Source organism: Peromyscus californicus, unplaced genomic scaffold (genome assembly GCF_007827085.1).
Source record: "Peromyscus californicus insignis strain IS unplaced genomic scaffold, ASM782708v3 Scaffold_10__1_contigs__length_136768540, whole genome shotgun sequence".
Taxonomy (NCBI): Eukaryota; Metazoa; Chordata; class Mammalia; order Rodentia; family Cricetidae; genus Peromyscus; species Peromyscus californicus.
Window position 1 is genome coordinate 20,301,101 of NW_026294391.1, and position 21,131 is coordinate 20,322,231.

The 21,131-nt window shown below is 41.5% G+C and overlaps 1 protein-coding gene across 2 annotated transcripts in view; it reads left to right on the forward strand.

Annotated features, from left to right (window-relative positions):
• The window catches only part of Wwc3 (WWC family member 3), a 106,818-nt gene extending 86,008 nt beyond the window's left edge, over positions 1 to 20,810 (forward strand). The window contains exons 11-23 of one of the 2 annotated variants that reach the window (XM_052712390.1): positions 39 to 601; positions 5,516 to 5,633; positions 6,636 to 6,710; positions 7,606 to 7,692; positions 8,622 to 8,814; positions 9,217 to 9,384; positions 9,739 to 9,890; positions 11,301 to 11,466; positions 12,565 to 12,729; positions 14,420 to 14,512; positions 15,911 to 16,138; positions 16,775 to 16,902; positions 18,269 to 20,810. In XM_052712390.1, the coding sequence (XP_052568350.1) occupies positions 39 to 601; positions 5,516 to 5,633; positions 6,636 to 6,710; positions 7,606 to 7,692; positions 8,622 to 8,814; positions 9,217 to 9,384; positions 9,739 to 9,890; positions 11,301 to 11,466; positions 12,565 to 12,729; positions 14,420 to 14,512; positions 15,911 to 16,138; positions 16,775 to 16,902; positions 18,269 to 18,335 (2,203 nt within the window). In that variant the 3' untranslated portion in view covers positions 18,336 to 20,810. Of the gene's footprint in view, positions 1 to 38; positions 602 to 5,512; positions 5,634 to 6,635; positions 6,711 to 7,605; positions 7,693 to 8,621; positions 8,815 to 9,216; positions 9,385 to 9,738; positions 9,891 to 11,300; positions 11,467 to 12,564; positions 12,730 to 14,419; positions 14,513 to 15,910; positions 16,139 to 16,774; positions 16,903 to 18,268 lie in introns of both variants that reach the window. The other variant, XM_052712306.1, reaches the window with a different exon arrangement.
• The last annotated feature ends 321 nt before the right edge of the window (positions 20,811 to 21,131 follow it).

Here is a 21,131-nt window from a genome sequence, read left to right on the forward strand (position 1 = left end):
GCATGTGTTTTTCTGAAACCATGGCTCTTTTGTTTCAGCCTATCTGCCAGCACCCTGACTATGTCCTCTGGGAGCAGCCGTGGGTCCCTGGCCTCCAGCAGGGGCTCACTGGCCTCCAGCCGTGGCTCCCTCAGCTCCATCAGCTTCACAGACATCTACGGCCTCCCACAGTATGAGAAGGCTGATGCTGAGTGTGGCCAGCTTCTACGCTTCGATCTGATCCCCTTTGATTCCCTGGGGCGTGATGTCCCCTTCACAGACCCACAGAGCCACTCGGGCTTCCACAAGCAGAGGAAGTCCCTGGATACACCCCAGTCTCTGGCCTCATTGTCCTCTCGCTCCTCCTTGTCCTCTCTGTCACCCCCCAGCTCTCCCTTAGACACACCCTTCCTCCCAGCTTCGAGGGACTCCCCTCTGGCACAGATGACTGACAGCTTTGAGGTGCAAGGCCTGGGAACACTGGACAGACTGCGGTCACAGGCCTCTACTCTAGGAGATGAAGATTTGCAGGGAACTGCGACACTTCAGCCACATGGAATCCCTGTGGATGGGGAAGGACCCCGTGAGCGGGGACCTCAACTTGTGGCTCCCACTAGTGGAAGTAAGTGGTAATGAGAAGAAAGGCCTGAGTTTCTGGGGGAGGGAGGAGTGGGGAGTTGTGGCTTTGAGGCTGGTGACTTGAGTTACTGGTGAGCTATTAGTTTCAGTATATTGATAGGGCTAGGAAGAATCCAGATCTTCATTTCATTAGTCTTTCTTGACTGTGTCAGGAAAGACTGACATTGATGAAGTTGTATTCAGCTCATTTATGGAATGTACTTAATTGTTGAAAAATAATGTTAAGATCTACATAATCTTATTCATAGGCATTCATGTTCAAACACAAATAAAGAGTTAGTAGGACCTCAGTGCACTCAGCAGTGCCTGTGCTAAGATGGAACTTTCTGTGTATACTCTCCTCAGACCAGCATGTAGACTTGAATCTGATTGCATCCTGGTAGAAATGTCTGCTTCCTCTGTCACAAAGTGGCCATTGCCACTTTGACTTCTTTCTTTAGCCACATGCCCTTGTTTCTAAGTATATAATTCTATCACATGTGGAACTAATTCTGATTGTGCCATTTCAGAAGACACTCCAGTTAGCACCTAGTCATTTCTCTGTTGTTCTCCAGATGGAGGACCACCAGACTATATAGGACTCTTCATCTACTCAATTGTGTTAGTTCAACCCCTTATTGATACTTTAGTGCTGTTTGAGAAACTGTTGACTACTGTAATGTAATACCAAGAACAAGGTTTCCTGTACCTGAAGTTCAGCCCATGTAGTCAACTTTCATTTACACAGCAAAAATATTCTAGACATTCAATTTAGGCTAATAGTGTGGTGGCTCTTTCCTCCCTGACTGGAGGGAAATTTGGCAATGTCTGGAGAGACACTGGTCTCTCACAAATGGGCAGAAGGCATACTTTTGGTACTTAGTGGATTGAGGCTAAGAAGGTTGCTAAGCCTCCTATAAATACATAGTGCAGCCCCTACAAACAGCAAAAATGGTTTAGCCCAAGATGTTAGTAATGTAGAGGCTGAGAATCCTGAGAAGCATTCTATTGACTGTATATCCAACAGAGGGTCACAAATAAAACTGGAATACAGAAGTAATGTGGTATAGTGGAAACGGCTTCAAACAAGCAGTCTCAGGCCAAATTTCTGTTCCCTGTCATGTTGACCTCTAGTTCTGTGACCTTCCTTGAATCGTCCCACATTTCTTGCCCTCAAACAAGGTACCTTTATGGTTTCTTCCATTTGCCACTGTTTTGTTATCTAAGAGATAATTGAATTGATAGATTGATATAAAGATCAATTGATCTTTACCTTATATAGCAGTCGGCTAGCATTTACATGTTTACCTAGAGATCATTATGTTATGGGTTGCCTCTTGACTTTTGACTTTATTATTTTGGTGTCTTATCCTATATTTGCAAATGTACTTGTATGTCCCAGATACATTGTTTCTGTAACTCACACATACGGGTAACCTTTATTCCCTTTGTTCTTCTTTACAATTATAGGTTCATCACTCCATACTTATTCCTTTCAACAGAAATGAAATAATGATAGAATTCTACATATGTCTTGATTAAACTCATCTTTCTACTCTTCCCCCTTCTTACTAAGTTCTCTCTAAAGGTTGAATTTGAAGAATATTTGGTTATGCAGACAGTCTACATGAGGGCCCTCTGGGACAGGGCAACAACAGGTTTGGAGGGAGAAGAGCTGAATTTATTTCTGATCCTGATTTCATTAGTTTTTTTTTTTTCCTTATTTAATTTCTCATTCTATGACAGACATTGTTAGACTGGAAGGGTTTTGCTTCATCTACATTTAGAAACTGCCACCTGGTGGTAGATTCTTAGATGACACTGTCATTTGACTTGTGTCTTTAAGAATTTGAAATAATTGACAGAATCAGTTCCTGAGTCCTGCTAGATGCTCCCAGGATCCTCAGCAGGTAAACTGATTTCAAGACTGAACATATGGGGACCCCTTGCTTTCCTGTGTGATTCAGCAACTCTGCATTCTAGAGTAGTCATAGGATTCAGGCATGCTTATCAGATTCCCCTCATCCCATCATCTGGTGATGCTCAGAGTCATGCATTTCCCTCCAATTTTAAGCCTTGCTCTATAAAATCTAAGTTTGCCTTCTGGCAAGTTTTAGTAACATAAAATTTTACTAAGATAAAAATCTAAATTGCCCAAGCTTGAAGGCGGTGATTTTCCCCCCTTTATACCTTAAGGCAGTCAGATGGGCAGGTGGCAAGACAGAAGAGTAGACTGTAATTTGGGACATTTTTTACATTTTTGCTGCAGTTCTGTCTTTCCTGGATTTTTAAAGTTAAATGTATCCTGATTTTGAAGTACTTCCTGTTTTTACTTACTGGTTAGAATATGCTAACAAAATCCATGAAATTCTTTTGAGTTTGCTCGTCTGTTTATTGATGATTTTATTATACATGCCCTGTTTAAAATTACTAGCTGGAATCTTACAGTTTTCACTCTTGATTTTTTTTTATCTCTTCTCATGCTGCTCCACAGAAACGTTTACTGTAAGTGGCCTTGGTATTCCTCCTTGTCCCCCTTTGTTGTTCAGGCTTCAGGCACAACTTTTGCAGTAACATCATGCATAGGATGGCTGGGGGTGGTAGCTTATTGATTGTCATCATAATTTTATTTCACTGCTGTTATTAATAATCATGTAAGAACTTTTTTTAAAAGATTTCAATATTTCCTATATGTATTTTTTTCTCCAAATCTAATAGCATTCATTATTTTAATATGCCAGTGGACAGCTTTGGCTGTGATGTGATTTTCAGGGTTTTTTTTTACCACCTTTTTATCAAGCAGTGTTTATTATATTCCTTGGTTTTAGTGTCTGTCTATCTTTATTAAGGAAAGAGCAGCATGTATTTTATATGTTTGTTTGTTTTGTTTATGTTTTTGTTTTTAAATGAATGGCTAGAAGACTTCTTTTTATTCCCTGCTTCATTGGCACTACTTCCCAAGTCTGTCTTGAAGTCCTAGAGCCCCATGTAGTGTGGAAGTTGCTGTGTCTTTTTTTTTTTCACTCAGGACACCTGGTGAAGTTACTCCCTGTTGCTTTGTGAATTCAGTGACTCACTCTGAGCTCTTAGTCTCCATCTTCTCTGAGCAGACTCCCATTGTAATGAGGAGAGAGCTGTTTTGGTTAGAATTGTAATTTGGGGTAGGACTGTGGAAGTGGGAAGATTGTTACCTAGTGCTGTTTCCTCAAAGGGATTTCAAGGTGTATGGAGGAAGCATCTGTGGTGGGTGACAGGGTAGGGATTAGAAACAGGCATTGGTTTCCCTTGTATAGATCTGTAATGGAGAGACTCAGATACTAGAAGATCCCACATGCAGTCGGGGCTGGGGTCATTTCATGGGACTACGATGAAGACAAGAGCAGAGCTTCAGAGTTCTGGTTACAATTTAAGAGGTTTAGACCTTCAGCTACTTCAGGATAGAGCTTGTTTCTGTCCTTAGCTGATCAGAGCTGAAGCAGCTTACCCTCATGGTTCGTACTACAGACAATTGGAAGGCCAGCTTTTGTTTCCAGTTGACATTGAGAGACCAAATGCTATGGCCTTATCTGTTTAATGTGCTTGGGTTTAGTTGATGTGGGTGATAATTTGGTTAAAAAGAAAGACAGCTGGGTTGTTACTGGACTCATCCTTTCCCTCAGTTCAGAGTGTCAAGTTTTCAGTTTTTGGAACTTGGTTAGCCAACAAGAAGCATAGAGACAAGAGAGATACTGATATTATTAGCAAGTGATAGAATAGCAATGCTTATCTTGGGGCATCGTATGTATTCTGTATTTTAACAAAGTATGTCCTTTGTAAAATATAGGCTCCTAAGATATATAACTACATGTAACATAAAAAGGGTTGAGTGTGTTTGTATTGGTTTTGTTTAAAGGAACCCATTTCAGTGAAAGAAAAGGGTAAAATAGATAAGAAAATGTTAGTGATTATGTTTGGCTCTTAAAAGTAGAATGAAAGATAAAAATCAAATACTCAGTAATGGTAGCATTCTGACCCAGGAAAGCTACTCCAGAAGCTAGTGTGGCCCAGGGTAGCTGAAGAGGCTACTGCAGTGAGATCAATAGAGAAATGTCAGTCCCTGTGCAAGCCACAGGTCTCCAAGACAGTGTTTTCAAAGGATGAATCAGTGTCTCTGTTTAGAAGATCATTGAATTCTGTTAGGATATATTTGGATAACTTTAAAAAGTGATCATAAAAGCAATATCAAATAGGTTTATTGTGTAAAATATGGAAAATACCAAATGGTATAAAAAGGGAAAGTGAAAAATTACAACTCACAGTCACTGCTGTTCTTGTGTCTTTGTTCTTTTATGAAATATGTTTCCTTTTTAATTAATCAGCATAGAATGTATTATATACTGTTATGATATATTTGAACAAAGTGTATTTTTGTGATTCTGTTTCTCCCCATCTCCTCCAACCCCTTGCTACCTCTATCCCTTCCTTGTAGCCTTTTCCTCCCAGATCTTTTAGGGGTTTCCCACCTCTGTCATCTTTATACTCTATGTGCTCATCATCAAAGGGAAAATATAAGATGTATGAGTCCACATGTATTTCTAGACAGTTAAGAGACTTTTTAAAGAAGATGCCAGTGCCAGCCATAATGGTGTATACTATAATACCAGCATGCAAGAGGGTAAGAAATATCTCAAGTTTAAAGAGCCAGAATTATATAGTGAGCCTCTGTCTTAAAAAAAAAAAAAAAAGCAGGAAGTCTGTTGCTTTGGTTTTGGTTTTGATCTTCAATATTAAAGACAATCATGCACAGTGCCTGTCTGCATGCACATGCTGTGGCTTGTCTCTGGAGCACTTAGTGACTTTTCAGCACTCTGCCATAGATATCCTCCTGGCCTCCTGTGCTATCACCTCCTGACCCAGGTGTGTCCCTTGTTTGCAGCAGTGACCCTCCGGGAAGACAGCGCCAAGAGACTGGAGAGGAGAGCACGCCGTGTTTCTGCATGCCTGTCAGATTACTCCCTTGCCAGTGACAGTGGGGTGTTTGAACCTCTAACCAAAAGGTTAGGAGACTACCACCTTGTTTCTTCATCCTTAAGTACACTTACAAGAGCATTACTGGTATGCACAAAAGGATCTATATGGAAATAGTTTAATTCTGAACTTTGTTTACAGCCCCATGCACATTTTTCTACCTCCTTTAGTCTTTGGGAGGTTGGGCCTTAGTGGGGAAAACACCTCTGGCTTCTGTGTGCCATTTGGAGGCTGGCCCTTATTGTGTTGTTCTGGAATGGCTTTATTCCCTGGTCCTGGCTAGTAGAGCTGAGAAAGAGCAAGTATGCACAATGCATACGAGGGAATTGCATTCCTAGCAATGAAATTACTCCCTCTCTTCCTTCTTTAGTTCTTTAGCTACAGGGAGCCCCCTTGTGGTCAAAACAAAACAAAACAAACAGTAAGAAACAAGACACCTATTGCTGCAGCTCATACCTATAATTTCAGTGTTATAGAGACGAAGACAGGAAAAATTGCCACAAGTTTGAGGCAACCGTGGGCTATATAGTGAGTTCTGGGCCAACCTGGGCTAAGATAGCAAGACTTTGTCTAAAAACAGAGAGGTAGGCTAGAGAGATGGCTCAGTGGTTAAGAGCACTTGATGCTCTTGTGGGGGACCAGTTCTCAGTACTCACATAGCAGCTCACAAACATCTGTTACTTCATTTCCAGAGTTCCAATGCCCTCTTCTGGCCTCCATGGCCATTACACGTGTGTAATGCATATACTTATCCTCAGGAAAACACTTATTACATAAAATAAATAATTCCTTTTTTAAACCAAGGGAGGAAGAAGTTTATGGGCAGGTACCCATGAAATAACCCATGATGGACTCTGGAGACCAGAGCCATGATTTTGAGCCCCTTAATGAACATATGTACTTGAATCACAGTTTGATAAAGCTCTTCTCAGTAAAGGACACCCTGAGCATGAGAGAGAGTATACATATCTATAATGCTCAGTTCTAGTTCCTTTTGGAATAAACCTGATGGATTTGCCATTATTGTTCAGAAATGAAGATGCTGAAGAGTCTGCTTTGGGAGACACACATGGAAACAACGAGCCCCAGATCTATGTGGGATTTCTGTGAGTATAGAAGCCAACTTCCTGTTGTTCTTCAAGATGCCCTATGGAATGGGGTCCACTTGGGTGGTATTCCATCACCTTTGATATTCCCAGTCACTTTTCAGCCTTAAAGATGTCCTGTAAGTGGGGGCCTGCTTCGTTGTCATTCCCATTTCCGTGGACAGGTGAAGGGGTTTGGAGGAACCCCGTGACCCAGGTGTTGCTTCCCCATTCTTGATAGCTCTAGTCTTACTTCAGTCTCGGATGAGTTAACAAAGCTAGAAGGAAGTAGAGATAGAGAAAAGTGGCTGCATTGCTGTCTTTCATCATTGATACCACAGCTGAGGACTGTTAGCTTAGAGTTGGGAGTCAGAAAGGTGGGATGCTCAAAGTTTCATCAAACTCGAGATCTTGGAGATATATTTTCCACATTTATGTTAGAAGTTAACAAGTGTTCAACAAAGCACAGCAAGCAGGGTCCTTCCCTTATCCCCAGAGTAGGTTATTCAGTGGTCTATAACAATTAGATGTCTAATTTACAGTTTCAGTAAAAGCAGGTGCCATGATGTTTATGCCGGCAGAGCAGGATGTTCTGTAGTTTTGGATTGCCCATTCTTGTTATTCTGGTCCAGGTTTCTTAGTGCTGACACTGTTGACATTTAGAATCGGGTCATTCTTTGCTATGGTGTCCCGTCTTATACACTGTAGGGTATTCAGTTGTGTCCTTGACATCCATCCACTTGACACTTCCTTTCCAGTTTCGATAGTAAGTAATGCTTCCAGATATCACCAATGTCCCTTGGGGGTAGGATAGGATAAAATGCCCCTCAGCCAGTGGCCACCGTTGCAGTTGAATCACAGGGTTGTTTCCTCCATGGGAAATTTGCAGTCTATGAACATGAGCTTTATTTTCTAGGCATGACAGTACAAATGAATATCTCCTTGTGCATGTGCTGCAACTGAGGAACCTTGCTGGGCTGGTAATGAAGGAAGACTGCAAAATGTAAGTTCCCAGTATTGGAAACATGGAAGCTGTGTATAGCTAGTAATGACCCTCTTCTGCATGAAACAGCTCATTGCCTATTCTTCTTGGCAGACTGGGGAGGGGAAAAGTGGTTTGGAAGCTTGAATTTCAGTGAAGCAGTAATGAATATCTATATAAAGTACAAAGGATTTTATATATATTAAAGAACTTGGTTAATTAGTTGAGGCATTTGATGTACAGTGTTGCTACCAAGGAAGGGCCTGTCACTGGTAATATTGAGGATTATCATGTTCTCAAAGGGCTGGGTGGTGATGGTGCAAGACCATTCCATTCTGTAGTCCCATGATGTGTATCAAGAGGCCTGAGACTGGATTCAGGGAGTCCTTGACTAGGAGAGGAACAGGAAATGGGAATTGGGACCATTTGGCAGTCTGCTAGTATCCTTGGCCTCAGTGGCAGAATTTCTGCCTCTCTCTACTCTGTGACCCTAGGTGGGTACTTGTGGAGGGTCTCACTAAGGTGAGGAACTGCCAATAATGCTCCAACCCCATCCATTCCTTGTGAACTAGCTTTGTAAACATGGGAGTCCACATTGGGATTCATCTCACCTGGTGATACACACCAGTGGTCACAAATATTTCAGCCCTCTCATCTATGTGCCAAGTTCCAGGATAGGGGTAGAAAGCACAGGAAACAGGCTCTACCTCTGTGGATGCTAGAACTGTCAGGAAAGGGCAGAAGATCTCTTGCTGAAACAGTGTCCAGCAGAACCTCACATCCCCCAGTCTTATCTTGGCTTATCTAGTCAGGTATGCTCCATCCAATCCACAGAGATGCGTTAGTCCTTTGAACCTGAAGGGTGGGAACCACACCACTGATATCATACCAGTAAGTGAGCATATTAGTCCATGCTGCCTACCAACGTGTTTCCCCCTCTCTGTTCCCAGCCACATCCGCGTCTACTTGCCCCCACTAGACTCCGGCACTCCCAACACCTACTGTTCCAAGTCTCTGGAATTCCAAGCTCCACTGGTGTTTAATGAAGTGTTCAGAATCCCTGTGCATTCCAGCATGTTGACATTGAAATCACTGCAGTTATACGTGTGTTCAGTGAATCCTCAGCTACAGGAAGAATTGCTGGTACGTGTAGCAGCAAGGCCTCTGCTGGCTCATATGGTGTTCTCCCCCTCTTTTCTTTTCCCTTTCTCTCTGTTTTATGACTCTGTCTTCTTTCTCTCCTCCTCCTTCTCTTCTGTGTTCCTAATTTCATCTGCCATTTCTTTTTTATGCTTTCTGATTTATGTTTATATATATGTGTATATATATATATGTGTGTGTGTGTGTATATACTTTGTATGGGGGTGAGGCAAGTAGGGGTGAGGGTGTGCATGCTACAGTGTATATGTAGTGGTCAGAGGAAAATTTTCATTCTCCTTCTACCGTGTGGGTTCTGGCAGTCAAAGTTGATATTTTAAGGGACTACAGTTATGAAATAAAATCATCAAGGACTGGTTCTGGCTTTTATTTTTAACACCTGTGTAGGGCATTGCTCAGATAAACTTGGCCGACTGTGACAATTCAAGCGACATGCAACTGCGCTGGTATCCTGTGCAAGTCTTTGCCAGCCCTGAGCCGCCTAAGCCGAAAGAGCCTGTGCGAGTTATGGAGAGTACCACACGGGACACCGTGCATGCCAGCTCCGGAAAGACGGTACATGGCCCTGGCTCAAGGAGCCAATTTTTCATGACTGTTTTCTTGGCTTTGAGACTGGTTTTGTTCCAAGTACTCATTTCTAAGAAGATTCCTTGTAGACTACAAGTCTGCATGTGTTATCAGGGAAAAAGTCTCAAGGGAAGGAATCAAATGGGAACATGGTAATACATAAGGCTACTTCCTGAAAATGAATTTTTAATGCAAACGTATTCATGATTACTACTTTTGTACAGATTTGTAGACACAGAGCTATAGGCACAGGGTGAACAGTGTTGCTGTGAATGGTGGGGTTTGTTCTCCTGCGTGGCCAAGAGGTGAGCTGGTTCTCAGAAGCATCCTTTCCTCCTTCAGGATGCAGTGACAGTGCTGCTGGCCAGAACCACAGCACAACTACGAGCTGTGGAGAGAGAGCTGGCAGAGGAACGTGTAAAGCTGGAATATACTGAGGAGGAGATCCTGGAGATGGAGCGTAAGGAAGAGCAGGGAGAGGCTGTATCTGAGAGGTGAGTGCCTAGTCCCCTGCCCTCCTAGGGCTAAAGGAAGAGGCAGAACTTTGTACAGTACCTTAGGGAGGTGAAGTGAAGTTCCTGCAGACAGGCTAGCCTGCCCAGTGCCAGTTAGCATGGCTCTCAGGGGAGTGTTTCTGATTGCAAGTTGCTTTCCCCTCTTTGCCTCTCTAGAATGTGCTGGGTGGTGCTACTGTACCATTACTCAGGAGCCAGATCCTAGTGGGGAATTTCATGGTGATCTGAATAAGAGAAATACCCAGAGCTCTGTGCCCAGTCCTCTTCCTTTAACTTCAGATTTCTTTCCAGGACTCCCCTCTGCTGAGACTAATGGTAGCAAAGTCCCTCCTCCTCTTGGTTTTTGGAGATGGGTTCTTACTATTTAGCCCAAGGTGGCTTTGGAGTTCTCTTGCCTTCTGAGTGCTAGGATTATAGGCATATGCCACTATACCTGACTCAAAGCTCCTTTAAGTTTTTTGTTTGTGTGTTTCATTTCTTTTAGGGTACTGAGAATTAAACCTAAAGCTTTGTACATTCTGGGCAAGTATTATACCACTGAGCTACACTTCCACCATTGTTATTTTTATAACCCACCTTATTGAGATTTCATCTATCTGCCATTTACATTGTGCAGTGTACAACTCACTAGTTTGGGATATAATTGCAGTATACCTTTTTTTTTTTTTTTTTTTTTACCACAGTCAGCTATGGAGAAATTTCATGAAGTGAAAATACCACCCACCACCCATTATCAGTCATTCCCAATTCTCCTTTCCTCTGACCCTATTCTACCACAAATGCACTTTGTCTTTGTGGACTTTCCTCTTCTGGACGCAGTCCTCATCAGAAGCATATAATCTTATAACCAGGCAGCTTCTTTTTCTACTGCTGCTTGAAGCCGTCCATCAATGACTCCTTGACTATAAAGACCTGTGAGAAATGGATGAATAGTTCAGGTTAATGAGCGCCTCTGCTTAAGTGGCTTGACTGATCCTCTATGGAGGCATTTACATGTTGAATTCTTTCTACAGATTTCCATGAAGAATATTGTCTTTGTGAAGTTCACTGCTTCTTCACATGACTTTGCCTGAATTTAGTTTAGACAAAAATGTGCTTTTGGAGCACCTAGCAGAGGAACAGGGTATTCTGTTAGTGGTCAGAGAGCAAGTTTGGGGCATTTTCTGGTAGAGTTTTTGGTATCTTAAGTGGTTCCAATGGGGTGATAGAGAAATACAAGTACTGTCTTCCTTAGAAAACAGAAATAGTCCTACTTTATGGGAACAGCAGCTGTCTTTAGTCAAAGAAACAGGTTTTCTTTGCTTTTTCTGCTACTCAGTTCTACAAACAGCAATGAAAGGCATCACCTCTGATGAGCTTTTCATGGGCTATTGCAATGTTTACCTTTAGGAGTTGGCAGGCTGACTCGGTTGATAGTGGCTGTAGTAACTGCACCCAGACCAGCCCCCACTACCCAGACTCCTGTTACACTGGTGTGGACTCCATCCATGGGCATGTGTTTGCTGGCCAGGTAGATTCTTACAACCCTGAGAAACTTCAACCCCTGCCTCTTAAGGTGAGTAAAAAGTGTCAAAAAAACCTTTGAATTTATACTGCCTGGCCAGTCCTAGAAGGAGAGAGGGTATGTCCCCATACCTATTATGGAAAGTGAGGGACAGGGTAGAAGAGAGGCAGGTGTACTGCAGGACACTAGACTGACATGCTTACATGTAGGAGTAGAACATGTGCTCACTAATAGCCATGCCTTGTGGGTGTTGGGGGTTTGGAGATGTGTGGCATTTGAAGGTAATAGCTAAGCAAAGGCTCTATATTACCGAATGCTGAACAGTAGCATTGCCTAAGATCTGTAAGGCCTTAATGTGGGTGCAGTAGGTCTTACAGAAATGTCAATCACCCATAGATTACAAGGAAAGGACAACTGTAACTTAAAAAGGGAGCTTTTTACACCATTATGTGGTGATCCCTTCCCCATCTCCGGGGACAACTATGTTTTGAGCAATTGACACTGTATCTATACCTCACTGAAACAATATTACCCTAACTATTTGGGTAAACATGCTAAACATGCTATCACCAAGGTCCCTGAAACAGCAAGTGTGAACCCTCCCCTTTGGCCATTTCTTAGTCTGCAGCTTCTACAGCAGATTAGAGTAGCTGTTTTAGACTAGGCCTCCAGGAATCGCTGCTATTCTACTGTTTATAACCTTGAAAAGTAGCCACCAAATGAGTGGCTAGGGAGGCTAGATTGATGTTTTCCCCTTTCTTTATTTATATTTATATTTTGGAAAGGGTGAGGTTGTAAGATGGTGTAATTGCTATGGAAAATAGCCTGACATTTCTTCAGTGCATTCTCGTGGGTCATTTTTCTCTTGCGGAGATAAAGCAAGATTGCTGTATGTTCAAGGCCAGCATGGACTGTGTAATGAGTTTCAGGCCAGCCTGGGATACATAGACTCTGTCTCAAAAAGTAGAAAAAGAGGGCTAATAGGAGTAAGGAGTGAGAAAATAAACTACTGTATGTTCTTGCAATGCAGCTTTTGCGTGGTAGGTTTAAAAAGGCAGGTATACCAGCAGGAGGAAACTTCGGAGAGGAGGTTGTGTATCATTTAGTGTATCACTTGTACTATAAAGTAACAAAAAGCTTACTACCTAGATTGACAAGGAGACCACCACAGAAGACCTTTTCCTGGGGGATGCAGTGAATGTTCGCAAGGAACGGCTTAGCCGCCGTGCCAGAGGCTCTCCGTTCGTCCGCAGCAGCACCATTGTGCGCTCGCAGACCTTTTCACCAGGAGCAAGGAGCCAGTATGTTTGCAGAGTGAGTTGCAATTCCTCTACTCTTGTCTGTAACATTTTCTTCTTCATTCTCTTTGTCATCTTCTCATTTTTACTATTTCTGCTAAAAAAAATGCATATTCTCACAAGCCATACCAACGAATGAATGAACACCATGTATGAGTGGAGATAAAGATGAGTGCTAGGCACTTAGCTTGCCACCTGGCCCTGGGCCTGTTGAATTCTGCATTTCCTCTGAATTCTACCTTCCACAGATTTTCACTACTGTGTGTGTTCCATCTCATGGAGGCAGGGTAAATGTTGTGACATCAGCCTCAGAAACAGCAAGTCAAAATGGGACAGTCTTGAGTTGGATAGAGATGTATAGGTTGCACTAGCATGTTCCTTAGAAGTCCTGAAGCATGGTTGAGTGGCTGAGCAGCAAGGTACCAGCCAATTTGAAGCCTATAGGCTCTAAGAAGTACATTCCAGTTCATCCACATGGAAATTTATGCCCTTTGTGGAATGATGGAGATACACAGTCAAATCACATTGGAGTGCTTCACGAAATACTAACACCCAGGTCTCACTCTTAGAGACTTGTCACTGGTCACAGGTAGGACATGAGAATTAGAACTTTTGGAAGTTCTGATGTGCACATGGGACTGAGAACCTGCAGGTAGGTGAATAGGAGATGCAAGCCACTGTAGTCATTGAAGGGAGTACAGTGAGTTTGAGCTGATTAGACAGTACCAGGATAACACCACCACCACTGACCTGGACAGTGAAAGGGCTTTTAAGAGAAAATGGTCATGATGGGACCTTGGACATACTTATCTGAATACCATCCTCATGGTCCTTCTGTAGTGTATACTCTGGCAGAACCACCAGGGAGCAGATTCAGATGCTTTTTGACAATAGGGTAGTAGTGGGGCAGAGTTTACTGCTTAGAGGAAGACTAGCAGCTGCTGGGTTGAGCTCTGTGCCCTGCATAAAAGACTGCATTTATTGGTGATGGTGTTAGAAGCCTGGCTGTTTATATGCATGTTGGTATGACCAGAGAACAATAAGTGTCCATGCACTGTTTCCCGAATATCTCCTGTAAACTGGTACAGAAAATAAAGCTGGGAAGGCAAGACTTGGGCACTCAGACAACCATTGATCTACCACCACATGAAATCTATAGGGGCTCCCTCCCATAAAGAAATTCTGTTTATTTTCCTCCTTTAAACCACACCTTTCCCTTGACTGGCACAGTGGGGCTCGGTGAATATTGGCTTGTCCTTCTACAAGGAGTGAGTCTCTTTTTCCAGAAAGCCATTTCACTAAAACCAGAAATAAATAGCAAATGTGAATGATTGCTAAACAGTGAAACATGCTGAAGACAGTACCTGCTTTTGTAAGCATCTTACCTAATATCAAATTGTAGTTGGTATGGATAGTACAGAAGTATGATTGATTTGATCAGGGTAGAAAGGCCATTTGGTTAAGTTGATGAGCATGAAAAAAGAGCAGATGGCAGTTTTGTTTACTTTGTTTTGGTTTTGGTTTTGTCTTTTGTTTTCCCTTAAAACTCTTTTGTAGATCCAGAGACCTAGTAAAAGCATCAACAAAGGTTTTAAATGTGTTTTAAATGTCTGGGAGAAGTAAAAAAGAATCTCACTCAGAATACACAGTGAGTGAATAAAAAATGTCTCATAACTTGTTTCTGAATATCTTTCTTTTTGGTACAGCTTTATCGTAGTGACAGTGACAGTTCAACACTGCCTAGGAAGTCCTCCTTTGTTCGAAATACTTTGGAAAGACGAACCCTTCGCTACAAACAGGTGTGTGCCACAGAAACTAATATGGAATCTATATCTGCTCTGTGTTTTATTTGTATAATCCTCTTTATAAAGGTATTTTAGGAAATGGTTAAAGTCACATTAATTAAAAGATAATATTTTTTATTTCTTTGTAAACTTCTTTATAAACTGTAATAGTGTCATAATGCTATTAGTATTTATTGAGATGATTTTGTATCATTTGTGATTATTGTTGTCTTGGGTGTATCAAATGAATAATCGTTTCTATGTGATGTTATTCTTTTTTTCCTTTTTGACAGGAGAGTATATATATATAGACTTGGCAAATTTGGGCTTTTTTATGTTTTATTTTTTACTTTTAATTATGTGTATGTGTGTGGGAGTGTGTGCACATGTGAATGCAGATGACTGTGGAATTCTGAAAAAGGTGCCTGATCCCCTGGAGACTGAGTTACAGGCAGTTGTAAGCCACCTGGCATGGGTACTGGGAACCCAATTCAGGTTCTTTACAAGAGCAGTACATGGTGCTAAGCAGTTAGCATCTCTCCATCCTCTACATCTGAGTTTCTCAACATACCGCATGCTTCTACAAAGAACTATTCTATAGCTTTCATTGCCTTTACTCGCCAATTTTTTTCTTCTCCTTACCATGCCAGCTTTAAAAGTTGTAGTTTGTAAGGTACTAGATAAGTCTTGTCTTTTCTGGGCAAGCATCCTTTGGAATAGATTTTTTTTTTAATCCAAGATTCCCATGTGATGTTGGTATACAGATTAGTTGCAGACTGGGAAATCTAAGAAAACATATGATTGGGCTACAGAAGTTGTGTCTGAACAGGACCAGTATAAACAGTGTGAACTGAGTCATTCTTTGTTACTGATCTGTGCTCTTTTGTTGATCACCATCTTTGACCTTGACCCATTGGAGGCCATGAACACCAGACTTTCCTGCTTTTATATATTTGTTTTTTTCCCCTCTGTCTATAACTTTACTTAATTGGGTCACTTTTGTGTGTTGACAGTTGTACTTTTCAGATGCAAGTAAAAAAATGAAATCTAAAAACCAAAGAAAATACACATTTTGCTGCTTTAGACGTATATTATCAAATGGCATTTCTAAAAGTGTGTTCATTTTTTTTCCTGTCAGCTACATGTATAAGGGTCTGTTGCTCTATACTTTTACACAGTTGTAGGCTATTATTAAAGAAAAAAGGTTGTTGTTCCTTATTTTTATATTGAAGTAGAGATTTAATCTTGCCAGAATCTGGATTTTTAAAATGTAGATGTGGGATAGGTTGTATTTAGAGAAACTCTTGTACCATAGTCATCTCCTGTTAATTGTGGAAGAACCTTCCAGTTGAAGACTGCACCACTCCAAGCTGGTGTGTATGCTCACTGGTGCCCCCTGCCTGCTTTCCACAGCCCTGCAGGTCGTCTCTGGCCGAGCTCATGGCCCGCACCTCGCTGGACCTGGAGCTGGACCTCCAGGCCTCGAGGACCCGGCAGCGGCAGCTGAATGAGGAGATTGGAACCCTCCGGGAGCTGAGGCAGCGTCTGGAAGATGCCCAGCTGCGGGGCCAGACTGACCTCCCACACTGGGTGCTCCGAGATGAACGGTTCCGTACCCTACTGAAGGAAGCGGAGAGGCAGGTAAGAGGGCCAAGAGCCTGCTCTGGACTCACTCTAGAACCCCCTAACTGTTTCTTAACCATGGTTGCCACCTTGAGTCTAGTTGTGACTGTTCCTATCATGATGTAGTAATTGAAAAGATACTGACAATTGTTTTATGACATTTTCCCCTACTATGCACATTTATGTTGGCACCAGTGGACACCTAGAGGTTCTTCAAGGAGAGGGAAGGGCACCCAGCTCCTGCTTGCCTTGTGTGGAGAATGCCCTGGGGCCACATTCAGGCAGGCATGGCTCCAACCACCGCAACCACCCCCAAGCATGTCTGTGGCTGCAGAAGGGACTGGCCTTTCTTTCTTCTGGATCTTTGTGGCTGGTGTTACATCTTCTGGACTCCGGGGATGGGAGTGAACTCATTCATTCTTTTTTGTTTGTTTGTTTGATTTGGTTTGTTTTTTTGAGACAGGGTTTCTCTGTGTCACAGCCCTGGCTTTCCTGGAACTCCCTCTGTAGAACAGACTGGCCCCAAACTCACAGAGATCTGTCTGACTTGGCCTTCCAAATACTGTAATTAAAGGCGTGTGCCATCAGTGCCTGGCCATTTTTTTTTTTTAAGTAGCAGTAGAAAGTCTTGCTCATCAAATGTTTCTGTTGCAGACAAGACAGACCAAACTTGACTACCATCAAGAACAAGTAGCTGAGAAGATGCTGAAGAAGGCTTCCAAAGAGATCTATCAGCTTCGAGGGCAGAACCACAAGGAGCCCATCCAAGTGCAGACCTTTAGGTAGGCAGGGAAGTAGACCCTGTGCCCAACATTCTGCTTTCTTATCACCTTGGCACCTGGGTTAATACAAAAAGCACAGTCAATTGGAATCTACTGTAAGCAGCATGTCCTGCCACTAGTAGCATTTTGATGTTTTCTTCTGATTGTTTTTTATATTTTTATACTTTTTTTTCATGCCACCTGTAATTATAATGTGGAAGTCTGTTGTTTAAAAATTAAAATATCTCAGGACGCTACATACTTTGTTAGTTTATTTGAACATAATGTTTTTATTTCTAATTCACCCAACTACTCTTTTTTATTAACCGGTTTCTGTTTTCTAAACATTTGCTACTGTAGGTAACTAATTTACATACATACACACATCCTTTTCACCTTTCCTTTTTAATTGACTTTTGACTGAAACAAAATCTACAAACTGCAAAGCATGTAAATCGTATAGTTCAGTGATCAAAGACTTGCTGTCACAGGAATCAAGCATTTGTCAGCATCTGCTACTTTTCTACATTAGAATCATGATTGCTTTGGATTTTAATTACATAGATTAGGTTTACCTGCAAAAGCAGGTAAAGTTCTTTGGGGGGAATTAATTGCATCATTATATCTATATTCTCTGTGGCTGTGAAAAGCTACAGTGAAATTCAGAAAGTATAAAATTAATACATTTAAAATGAACAAATCAATAGCATTTGCTGCATCAATAATGTCATGCTGCAACTCCCTCCATTTGGTTTTCAAACACTGTCATCAACCACAAAGGAAAGTGCCTCATACCTACTTGGTGGTCAAGCCTATCTCCCTCTCTGAGCCTTACCAACAAGCAGTCTGCTCCCTGTCTCTCTGCATTTGCATCCTTTACCTATTTCCTATTAATGGGATCATACAACATGTAGTTTTCTGTGTCTTCCTCATTACATTTAGCATCAGGCTTCTGAAGGTCATCCATATTGTAGCATCTGCCTGTGTCAGTCCTTTTTGTTGCTAAATACTATGTTTGGCTTTTAGCTTTAATGTTTTAAAATCTTTAATATTCATATCCTTGTCATAACTAGCATTTAGGAGTATACTTACGATTTAGAACTCATTCATACAGTTTTTACCTTCTTGTTCATTTATTAATAGAACAAGTATTTCCTGTGTACCTACCATATACTAATTAGTATTTTAACCACTAAAGATAAGTACACCATAGGGCTTTATACATACCGTTGTCACTGGAGATTTAAGTTCAGCCCTCCTCTCCCCACCTTTGCTACCTGTGGATTGATTCTAGGGCCTTGCATAAACTAGACGTGTACTCTGTCCCTGAGCTACAGCCATAATCTTTTAAGAACCACTTCTAACACATAATTCTTTCCAATCCTAGGGAGAAGATAGCATTTTTTACAAGACCAAGGATTAACATACCTCCTCTCCCAGCCGACGACGTTTGATGTAGTGCATTGTGCACATGAAGTATTTATCTGCCTGTTTTATTTTCATGAAGTTCTTAGATTAGCTAAATTTGTCTTTAAAATATTTGTGCAAAGCTATTAATATACACATTTTGTAAAAAAAAAAAACCATATATCTATACATATATATTTTCTAATAGTGACGGCAACAGGGCTTGGTTTTTCCTTGTTGTGAAATCGACATCTCTGAAGACAGGTTATTTTATAAAAGATCAACTATCATGTTAAGAGTGTACAGTTTTTACACTGTTTTATTTGACCTAAAGGCTGGAAGACAGAAACGAAGTGAGTTCAGGCAAATTCACTGTATTGTAATTTATTTATAGTACTTTTTTTCCTTGATGGAAAATACTGACTTTAAGGTGTATTTTAAGACTGAAATTTTGTTCTTCAGTATTTGTCATGCAGTAGAATGGAACTTGGGGCCGGTTTTGTTTCTGACACCTGAAACGCAAACACTATGTGCTGAATTTGTCACGTGTATCAGTTTCTCATAGGTGCATTTACCATGTATATTGTACACTTTCACTCTCTGTGTGTTATGTTAAAATATCAACTGCAGTGGTTCAGTCATACCCTGCAAGCTGTGTATGCGTTGTAGTGCCCAGTGTGCTGGGCACTGATGGCTCCTTGTTGCTGTGTTGTCATCTAATGCATCTTTCTGTGCTTACCACAAGTCTGAAGCTGGCAACCGAGCCTCCGGCATCCCAGGTTTCAGCCTGCCTGTCCACTAGTTACTGGTGGCTGCTCACATTGCTTATGTTTGTCAAAGCATGTGCAGCTATCTTTGCCACTCTGGCTGGTCTGACAGACAGCAGGGAGGGAATGCTTTCCCGCTACCCACCCTACCGTTTTGTGAAGGAAAGTGAAAAGAATGAGTACAACAGAGACTAAAGGCAGAGACATAACCTTTGAAGGTGCTTTTTGTGTGTGTGGAGAGAAGGGCATGTGGGTAACATGGCTTACCCAGCAAGTCATTGCAGGAGAATATTTGAGTTACATCAGAATGCTTCTCTCATATTGGAGTGAACCAATATTCCTCATGGAATCTTAGAACTAGCTCATGAGGGAAAATTTAATGAAATAAAAATATGCCATGATTCTTTTAAATGCCAAACAATTTAGTTTGCCTAGCACACATTTATTTTATGTAAATGTGTTTTCTTTCTGAGGCCTTGAATGAATAAATGAAGTAATCACAGGAAATGTCAAAGAAAACAGAACTCTCTTCCTAGATCTTCCTTCCCCTCCTTGGAAATGCCCCTTTTAATCAGGTCTCCTTTTTCATCATTCTCTAAACTCTTCCCTTGTATAACCCACTTTCATTTTTTTCATTTATTAAAAATGAATTTTGTAAAAGCATTTCATTGACATACGACCAATCACAGACAATGGAATTTGTCAGTGGTGGTAAGACTGAAAACCTTGTTTTTTTACAGTTGTCATCTCTTGCTATGCATTCCTGTTTCTAGCCTTGCTTTTTTGCCCCCCGCGTCCCCCCCAATTTCCTTTTTGTAAGAACCTACAATAGAGGTAGAGACCCAAGGCACCAATCTTAGAGCATTGCCAGTAGCAAGCAACATTACTCTGCAGGCTCACCCCCTGTGTCTGCAGAATATTGGGACCTTAACCTCCAGCCAGAGCCAACTGTGACTGACACTGCCTCACAGAGACAGCTCTTCCCAGGCCACTCTCTACCTGGAATGAGGTAGCTTTTCTGCCAACCCAAATTAGGGAGCAACTGAGGAAAACCTACTATGCCAATACAAAAAAAACCCAGACGTACTTTTCAGAAACATCACTGCCTACCTTATACCAGTTTCTGTGGGGAGCATTGTCTTCCTCCTCATACCCGACAGGAAACACATGCATCCTAAAGAGGAGCACCTAGGTTTGACACCTTTCCATCATATCTCTCTCCCTGCCATCTGACTTTGCGAAGGTGAATTGTGTGCAGGTGTATTGCATGGGCTGTTTGCTGTTGTAGCAGATATGATACCCAATACCCTCACTTGCTTCCTTTTGGCAGCTGCCAACATCTTAACACTACCATGTCCAGAATATATTGCCCACTTCAGAAAAATGAAAGGCTGTGGGCTTTAGGAGGATGGGGGAGGTTTCCATCTGCTGTGTGAGTTTGTATATATGCTTAGCCTGGTGAGAAAGAAAACTACGGTCTCTGGGCAGCTCTGGTCATGCAACAACCTGAATTCTGCTACCAGGGTCTCTGAAACATCACTGAATGTAAAAGGGAATTTGGTTTTTCTGCTTTATCTAATCATTGCATTGTCAGACTTTGGTGATTATTGCTGAAATAAGTAACCTTTTATTGTGGGAATAAGTTAGAATCAGTATTCATCTCTTTGTTTTGTCACTGTTTTCTATGATTGTGTCATTTGTATCGTTTGAAAGTATTTCTTCTATAAAATTAAACTAACCTGCTTTAAGAACAAATGGAAATGTGTGTTTTGTTTTTTTAAAGAATGTATAATGGAGACTTTTAAATAAATGAAAAATGGTGCTGGAAATTTAGATCAGTGGCAGAGTACATATTTCACACATATGAGGACTTGGGTTCAGTCTCAACACCAACAAATAACTGAAGACATTTAGGAAAATAAAGATGTATTAGTCAGGGTACTCAAGAGAAATACAACTTATAAAATGAGCGTGTGTGTGTGTGTGTGTGTGTGTGTGTGTGTGTGTGTGTGTGTGTATTAGAATGGCTTACAGGCTGCAGTCCAGCTAGTCCAACAATGTCTTTCTATTAACAGA